This window comes from Sparus aurata, chromosome 21 (genome assembly GCF_900880675.1).
Source record: "Sparus aurata chromosome 21, fSpaAur1.1, whole genome shotgun sequence".
Lineage (NCBI taxonomy): Eukaryota > Metazoa > Chordata > Actinopteri > Spariformes > Sparidae > Sparus > Sparus aurata.
The window spans coordinates 13,663,557-13,672,881 of NC_044207.1; the positions used below are offsets into that span (position 1 = coordinate 13,663,557).

The 9,325-nt window shown below is 41.5% G+C and overlaps 1 protein-coding gene across 1 annotated transcript; it reads right to left on the minus strand.

Moving 5' to 3' along the window:
* Positions 1-372: 372 nt before the first annotated feature.
* Positions 373-5,385, minus strand: LOC115571988 (acyl-coenzyme A thioesterase 1-like). The gene is made up of 4 exons (XM_030401708.1): positions 5,156-5,385; positions 2,521-3,011; positions 2,213-2,415; positions 373-1,444 (listed from the first exon to the last, which is right to left on the minus strand). Exons 2-4 carry the CDS (start codon positions 2,975-2,977, stop codon positions 836-838), a joined length of 1,269 nt encoding a protein of 422 aa, XP_030257568.1. The 5' UTR covers positions 2,978-3,011; positions 5,156-5,385; the 3' UTR covers positions 373-835.
* Between the last annotated feature and the right edge of the window lie 3,940 nt (positions 5,386-9,325).

Consider the following 9,325-nt stretch of genomic DNA (forward strand, 5'->3'; position numbering starts at 1 on the left):
TGCGGAACACAGGATAAGAAGCAGACGGTGAATGCAAGGTCACAGGATGGACAAGCCACACGTTTGGATAATCAGTGGGCCAGAGGCACACTGGGGTGCAGTGGCACTAATTGGACAGCAGGGGAGTCTTTCTAGTTTAAACTGGCTCAGTCAGCACTTCAACATTGATTTAAAGATTGCTAAAGTTGAGGGGAGGGAGCCTTAAAACTTCCAGGTGACCTTTCTCTCTCCGTCTTTCTCAAACAAAAAGCTGACTCTAATGCTGTGATTGTATACTGTCACCTGTCATTATGTTTTTACAGGACTGGACCGATCATCTCAGCTTGGCAATGGATAGTATGAGTGCCTGTTACCAACATGTCAACATACACCAGAAACTGTTCATCTATTGATGATTTTAATTACATAATACTTACAACACAGACTCTGTATAACTATGTTTAAACACATAAATGAATGCATGAAGTGTGGAGTTTATGTATCACCCTGCTGGGTTTTACATGCATCAAGTCTCCATTAGTCCTCATCGTCGTGGTTCTTTTCCATTTTCTTTTCATTTTGTAAATTTTCCCTCTATTATCAAACTTTATAATTATATAAAAATAAAATACATAATCATTCCTGCCAGTGCAACATTAAGACTTTATATTTTTCTCTCAGTGTACAGTAACAGCTGTGCATCAGGTTGTGATGAGTTATAATCTTTGAATATATTCAATATTAAATCACCAATCAAACACTGAAAACATTCATACAAAATGATTTACAATAAACTGGCAGTTTGGATGTCATGATTTATGTGTTCATATGTTTTCTGTAAAAATGTTATTTGTATCTATAACTTAGCGTTAGTCTGTGTAGCATCACATCTCAGGTGTGTTTTGAGAAACTCCTGGATCTTCTTCCACGTGTGCACTTCAGCTGCTGCGTGGGATCTGGGCTCACCCCCCCACAGGACTGGTTTGCCCACAAGCCCATGAACACAGGAGGGGCAGTAGGGTCCATATGGTGGCTCCAGGTAATGTCCTGCTCCAGGGTAAGACACACTCTCATAGCTGTCCTTCCCATAACGCTTCAGTCTCTCCGCCATCAATTCCATATAATGCTTACTGTCCCAGTTGAGGTCGTCCTCTGAAGCCACGAAGAGCAAATGTCCCTTGGCTCGTTCGATGGGGATCAGGCTGCCCTCGTTCTCCTCCGCAAGGGGATTGTAAACATTATTCTTGACAACAAGGGCTCCTGACTCCGTGAGAATCGACTTGCTGCTGTCATACATTAATGCAGAGTGGATTTGGCTTCCCTTATAGTAGAGAGGGAAAGCTGTATTGGAGCAGCAGCCATTGATCCACACGGTGGCCTCAACACCTGGCAGGTAAGAGGCCACTGACAGAGCAAGATCTCCACTCTTTGAAAGGGATATTACACCAACTCCTTTGCTGCCGACCTGTTGAACATGTGAATTAAAAAAAGCAAAATAAAACTGCAACTATTGGCTGCTTTTTACAATTTCTTGTGATGTCACATAGATTGGCACTTTTGCAGGGACACATAAATGGAACTAGGTCCAGAACATTCAAAATATTTCTACCTTAAGGGAATAGTTCGGGTTTTTTTGAAGTGGGGTCATATAAAGTACATATCTATAGTCGATCTGTTTCCTACCGTAATCACCGATCAGCGCCGCCACCGCAGAACCCCCGTATCCCTACGCATGAGCGCTAATACAGAAGGATACGGAGAGTTAAGTTTCGTTTTTGTCGAAAGTAAACCTCTCGTCCAGCAGCTGGGCCTCGCGCTGTATTCCGCCGCTCGCAGATAAGCTGTTGCCCAGTTACGCTAATGCGTAGGGATACGGGGGTTCTGCGGTTGAGAAAATGTAGTGCCAAAAGAAAGCGCGGTCTGACTGCAATGTAATGCGGTGTGAATTTTACCTATACAACGTACACTTGAACTGATGTAAAAAAATTTAGGTGAGCCTTGTTTTTGGTGGTTAATTTCGCTTTTTTGCTGAACCCCGTTCACTGCAGTACAAAGCTGAGCCTCTGGGCTGGAGCAGCTCTCTACTTCTCCAAACCTAGGCTGCGCTTATCGGTGATTATGGTAGTAAACAGTTCGACTATAGATATGTACTTTATATGACCCCACTTCAAAAAAAACGAACTATCCCTTTAAGATAATAAAATTAAACAATTGTACCCTTCAAAGAACTCACCTTATCTTGTTTTTTTAAAAACTCTATCGCTTCCTCAAAATAATCCAGATGGACCACTTTGATGTGCTTCGGCATGTCATCATGGCCATACAGCGCGACAGTCAGAACCACAAATCCTCGACTGGCCAGCAGAGAGGCTCTTTTCTCTGACAAACCCCCACCTAAAGTCCACAGATCCAGCACAGCAGGGAATGGACCTTCCCCTGGACAGGCGACACAAGAGAAATCACAAAATGACACACATTTTTATGACATCAAAATTAATTTATAAGTGAATAATTTAAGGCATGAAAGCGACATAGGCCAACCTGGAGGAGTAAACAGGGCTCCTCGGATATTTCCCTCTTTCACAGTGATCCGGCGGACTCCATCGCCAATAAGACACCTCTCATTAGTCACCTCTCCCAGCATCTTGCCCTCTCCCTCCTCCTCGTGCACAGAGAACTTCACCACGTGGGGATTTAGTGAATTCAGCTTTTTAAACTTTGTGTGCGGTTTGTCTGCCCTCATGGACCACAGCAGACCCATGGCTTCAACCCCAACATAGCTCCCGCTGATTGAGGGGTCTCTGTCCAGATTAACCTCCCCGTTACCATCAGCCTTGTACGTAGCCGAGGAGCTGAACACCACTCCCTTCTCGTCTTTTGAGGTGGCTCTCATGGTGACCACCTGCCTCGACCTCAGCCCGGCCACCTTCACCTGAACAGGCTCATCAAACAAGCACCTGGCATTCGGCAGCACCCTCAGTCTGACTTGGGAGGACATCTCTTCTGAAAATGAAGATCCTTTCTGCTTTGATCTGTGAGAAGGTAAAAGCACATCAGCATAAATGTCCTGACATCTGCTTGATGAAGACAACTAGAAAAAATGTATGTAACACCATGTAAAGAGTAGACCTGGTGTGTCTTTTTACGAATTTTATTCCCTAATCTATGTGGGACGACTTAATGCCCATTGATGCTTCACGACCACAGACCGAGTAATTTTGAAGCCTAACCTAGCTGCACCTTTATCCAATCTTTTAAAATGAGAATAATAAGTCAACCAAAGAGTGAATGCTGACTTTTGGCTTTACAGATTGACTACTCTCACCAGGTGGCAAAATAGAAACATAATAAGCTTATAAAGTTCTCCGTTGAAGATTAAACTAGTTGTTCCCAACCTTGAAGAGGGCAGCGGTGAGGTGAGCCAAAGGAGGCATGATTTAACCTCTCTATCGAAGTAATACACTTGCAAGTAGGGATGTCAATGATTATCACTTATCAGTTTATCATTGTTAAGCATTCAACCAATTAAAAATGTATTAACCGACAATCAGAGGTGAGCTCAAAGACATCCACTAAGTGTACAGTTACTAATTACAAATGCTTATCAATTATATCTAAATGAATATAGGTAACTGATAACTAGATTTTAAGAATTCAAACACAAGTTTTATATTTAATTCATAAAATAGGATGTAATTTTGTTATCATTCAAGTAACCTGGTGTTTATTGTATCTGCTCTTAATGTAGCCTGGTCTGATTTTGCATTAAACATTGATCAATCAGACAATTTTTGATGAAAGAAATTGCTTGTAATTTGGGGGGGTTGCTTGGTCAACATGAGGACAGACACACAGTAATTTAATCATGTGTTAATAAATTTATTCATAAAGACAATAACAACCAATTTGTTGTATTAACATAACTGGAAAAATGTATGTTTTGCAGTCTGATCCGAATTACTATGAACTCTTGGGATGATGCGCGCGCACACACACACGCGCCCCTGATGCTGATTGCATAAAAGTGGCGATGGCTGCATGTTTTCATTTGTTTGATACGACACTTTATGCTTTTTTGTTTTTTCGTGGATTTTCATTGTGATTTTAGAGATTTTTGCAGGACACAAAACACATATGGCAGAAAATTTGTCCCCCTGGATTAGCCGTACCCATTCAAACTCAACAGTCTCGCCCAGTCAAGATTGTAAATAGTATATCAGTTTTTTCACGCTGGTGGCTTGCATGTATTTGGGGGGGGGGGGGGCTTAGAGGAGGTGCCACTTTCAAATCTTGCTAGCTCTCTTGCTAGCCCTCCAGGATTTTAGACCCTAGCTTTAATGAAGCCGTTTACACAGATACACTGCAGACAGTCCAGACTATAGTTATTTCACACATGTAGCACACAACAGGAGACTCTCCGTGTCAGAAGAGTTCTCACGTGTTGACTAAACTCAATTGATAGCGTAGTAGTGCGACGAGTCCTTGCTAGCTAAGCAGCTAAACGTTAGCGCCGCTCCGTGTTTAGATCCCGCCCTGTGTGGGTCGCTACACTGTCATTGGTCAGGCGCGCACACGCTGTTGACGATACCATTGGCTGTAGAGTGTGACAATCTGTCAATAAAAATCAGCCAACAGTTGTTCTCCTCCGATCTACATTGATCTGATAAGTCACCTCTGTAAAGTTTGAATGACGGAAATCCGTCGTAGCGACGGAGAACTTTAATCCATGTGTCTTTGATGGGAACCTTTCTAGACTACAGAACGAAGGAAACCAAATTAAGGTTTTACATTTTCCCCCCCAAAACGGGACAAATTGTGTACCGGGAGAGATTTATGTTTACCCGGGACAGCTGATGAAAAAAAGAGAAGAATTCTGGGAAAAACGGGACGGGACTTCCACATTAAACAAAACATCCATAATACTGACGACATGCAAAGTAGCACCGGTGTTTCGGATTAACACGGGGCTATGTTAAGTTGAATTTCAGCCCAAGCAGTAAAGTTTGATGCTTAGGTGTTAAAGAAAACAAAAGCTCCGATGTCCGGGTGTTACAGACACACACGGCTCTCGGGGTCACCTGATAGTCGGCAGTTTCAGTTAATCAATCGTAAAATCACCACTCCGTGTGCCAAACACTGTTTTAATGTAAGTCCGGACTCAAATTGAATAACTTACTTGAGATCAGGGGAGCTGGTAACCTGCAGTCGTCACCACGCAGACACGACACGGTCGAGACGTCGCTCCACTTCACGTCAAAGGGCTGTTTATGGCGGGTGGATAGTGCCAATGCAAGGACTACCAGGGTATGGCGGGTGGATAGTGCCAGGGTAACCCTACCGCAGGAGACTCTCGTGTGACATCAACGTCTGAACTGGCTGACGTCGCCAGTGCAAGTCGTCGTTGATAAGTACGTCGCCTCACCTACGCCGTCATGCTCCCCCCCACCCCCCCACACACACACACACACACACGCACACACGCACACAATGTCATCTTTCTAAATCACATCGGTTCTGGTCTCCATAAATCAGTTCTGTTTGGCTTATGTAAACTTTACAGTAGGCTAATCTCAGCACACGTAGAGGGCAAGAGTAGTTATTTGAAACCATCAACAAACATATTAACATAATTAATCTAAGATTGTTTTTATTGTTTTTTTATCAGCATCTTGTGTAGCCTATAACATTTATTAAATAGGTCTAATTTATTTTGTAAATTGCATGTTTCCACCCTTTTATTTTATATGATATACTTATTAATGGTACACAAATAAAAATAAATAAAATATACCGGACTGAAAAAAAAAAGGAAACACAGCAGGACTCGAACTGTGCCGCTACTCCTACCAGGTGAGATATTGAGGTAACAATTAAACAAATATGTAGGGGGGGTGTCCTTTTAAGCCACTGTCCCACAGTAGCTGTTAATGGTTATATTAGAGATGTGCTGCCCTCTATTTGTTTTGAGCACTTATAGTCTGCCAATTCTTACATGTTGCACTTTTCATCTTAAAAAAATCTGTGTGACGATGTACTTTGGTGACGACGTGTGTTTCAGGCGTATATTTTGTTGGTAATTCTAACATACGCCGTCGTCACGTCACCGTCGATACACGTTCTTTCAATGCACTCGCCGTGAAGTCGCCGCCAGTGTCTCATCTGCTGTCCCATTCACCCCTATTCAAAAATCCACACGGTCAGGCGGTGACGAAGGGGAGGTTGCTCCTTCTCCTTCTCCTGGTAATCCTTGCATTGGCACTATCCACCCGCCATACCAGGGACAGGCCCCCCCCCCCCCCACACACACACACACACACACAGCCAGTTCAGACGTTGATGTCACACAAGAGTCTCCTGCGGCAGGGTTACCCTGGCACTATCCACCCGCCATACCCACCCGCCATAACCCTGGCACTATCCACCCGCCATACCGTGAGGCGTCTTTGTGCATAGACATGTGTGCATAGACATATATACATAGACGCCGCATTGACTGCTGCCGCCCACTAGAGCGGCGTGCCTACAGGGCGGCCATCTCTGAACAGGGCCACTCGCTCCTACAGTACATCTATAGACATATGAAGGAATGGTGTTTCTACACAATAAAAGTGATAATAAATCGCTCAGTTGTGAAGCTATTTTCACGAGGTTTGTTTGTCAAACGTCAGACATGACAGACAGACAGACAGAGATAGAACGAAAAGAACACAGAAAACGTTCAGGTGTGTTCAAGTCTGAAGGGTATACATTGCATTTGAGTGTGTGTGTGTGTATATATATATACATGTATATATCTATATATATATATATATATATATATATATATATATATATATATATATATATATATATACATATATATAGCTATTATCATCATTATATTATTCTTATAGCTATTATTATCATTATATTATTATTATTGTTGCTATTGCCATTATTATTATCATACTAATATATTATATTATCATTGTTATTTAATTATATCACTATGATCATCATTATTATCATTATTATTATTATTGTAGACACAGGATCTGCTGTCTCTATTCAGTGCTACTTTGCACTGAAAGGAGAAGGAAATAGTAAATTGATATGGAGGAACATAAATAAACTAACAAAGAAAAATCAGGGAAAGGGACATGAGCTGAAAATTCTGGGAAATTTAACTAATGATCTCAGTGAAATTGCCTCTGCATTTAATACTTATTTTACTGTGTCAGTGCAGAATCTATCTCACACATTGGTGCAAGAATTAAAAACATAGCAGCACCAGATTTTAATAAGCTGATTTTTAAGACAACCGAAGTCCTTGAAAATAAAGTTTGTAAGATCCTAAGCACTTTAAAGTCCTCAAAGGCAAACGATACCTTTAAGTGGGATTCAACATTTCTAAAGGACAATATTCACTCCCTCAGCACCCCCATTACATATCTAGTTAATTTGTCCATAAAACAGTAAATTTTTCCAGCTGCATGGAAGGTTGCAGTCGTAGTTCCCATTTTTAAGGCAGGTGAACCAACTAATGTAGCCAACAGGCCCATCAGTATTTTGCCTGTGACATCAAAGATTGCAGAAAAAGTGGTAACTGAACAACAAACTGACTTTCTAAATTCTGGACAAGCCCTCCTTCATCCTATGCAATTCGGTTTCAGAAATAAACCATTCGACCGAAATGACTACCTGCTATTTTCTTGAAAAAATCAAATCAAATCTAGACGGTGGGAGTGCTGAGTGCTAGCCGCTAGCTGCTAGCGGCTAGCTACACAGCCCACCTCCCGAGGCGAAGGACCGGACGCATCGGCACGTCCAAAACCGGACCTAGGGTAAATAATGTCCGCCACGCTTTTTCGCGAACATTGCCGTCACGTTTGCTTTGTGTCTGGTGCAGAAAGAAACGGTAAAAACGGGCTTTTGTCATGAAAGTGTCCAAGCAGCAAGTTTGGTTGTTGAGGAACAGGAAGTTGTGGGAGGGACCTAGGCGGATGATTGACAGGCAACGACGGTCGGACAGCGATATTGAGAGTTGAGAGATTTGAGAGATTTGTTACATTTAGCGTGTTTGGAGTGTGTAGTTAGTGTGTTATGTAGTGTTTGGTGTAGTGTGTTTAGTGCGTAGTGGAGTCGGTTTTTCGTTTAATGAGTCAGAACAATGAGAAGATGCTGAATGTGGAGCAGGCAGTGCAGCTCTTAAGGAGCACAGGCAGACCTGAGCATTGCCTGCATTTAAATGTAAATAGTTACATATAACTTTGTAAATTTTTTAAATGTATGCACAAATTTAGCAAACAACAATTTATATTTGCATTATAAGTAAAAAAAAAATGGTTTGTTGTAAATATGTTTATTTGTGGTTTTCACAGTAAAAAAATCTAACTTTTTCTACTCAGATTTAATGTTTTTTTGTGATTTTAGGTCCATTGTGTTAATACAGTATGTCAAAATAAAAAAAATTACTGTACAGTCACACATGTGAGGTTGTGCTAAAAATAATGACACCAAGTAAATAGTTTTTAAGGTGAAATATAATGGCAAAATCAAAAATAGTCAAAAACAGCCAATTATACCCTGGAATATCGGATTTCACAACAAACCTAAATATCCCTGACGTCCCACCTTCAAACACAGCCTCATTTGGCCATCCATGAAAAAGCTCCTTAACCTCCCACTTTTTTATAGGAATACACTTTTGTTACGGGCACTGCACTAGTCTTTGTAAATGGAGAAAAGATCCAGACCGTGTCACATTTTAAATACCTGGGAGTTACTGTTGATTCACAGTTGTCTTTTAAGAAACACATAAAGCAGGTGTGTAACACTGTCAAATTCAACCTAAGAAACTTCAGATACATTCGAAATCAGCTACCCTTAGATGCCGCCAAATTATATATGCAATCAATGATTTTTTTCGCATATTGCATACTGCATCACAAGTTGGTCACAAACTGGAAAAACAGGTGTGTTCTTGCTTGGTTGGAATGAAACACACCTGATTTGGATCAGGTGTGTTCTTGCTTGGTTGGAATGAAAACCTGCAGCCACACAGCCCTTTACTGGATCAGTTTGACACCACTGATCTATAGGAACATTATTGAACCTGAACAGGGACAGCTTGAAACAAGAACATGCAATACACCTGCATGATATTAACATGGTATCATACATACCATTGACACCTGCAGGACCTGAAAAAACTAAACAATTCAAATAGAAAAAAAATGCAGACAGCAAACAAACTGGAACAAGACACATCATATCACATATACATATACATCATAGAAACTCCTTTTCCTCACACATAAATCCCTTCATGCCCTCGCTCCCCAGTACCTGTCCGACCCTCTCCATC

Coding starts and splice junctions, on each gene's coding strand:
- LOC115571988 (XM_030401708.1), bottom strand. CDS start 2,977: ATGTCCTCCCAAGTCAGACTGAGGGTGCTGCCGAATGCCAGGTGCTTG. Junction 2,416..2,520: donor AGCCCTGTTTACTCCTCCAG/GTTGGCCTATGT, acceptor TCGCCTGTCCAG/GGGAAGGTCCATTCCCTGCT. Junction 1,445..2,212: donor TTTTAAAAAAACAAGATAAG/GTGAGTTCTTTG, acceptor CATGTTCAACAG/GTCGGCAGCAAAGGAGTTGG.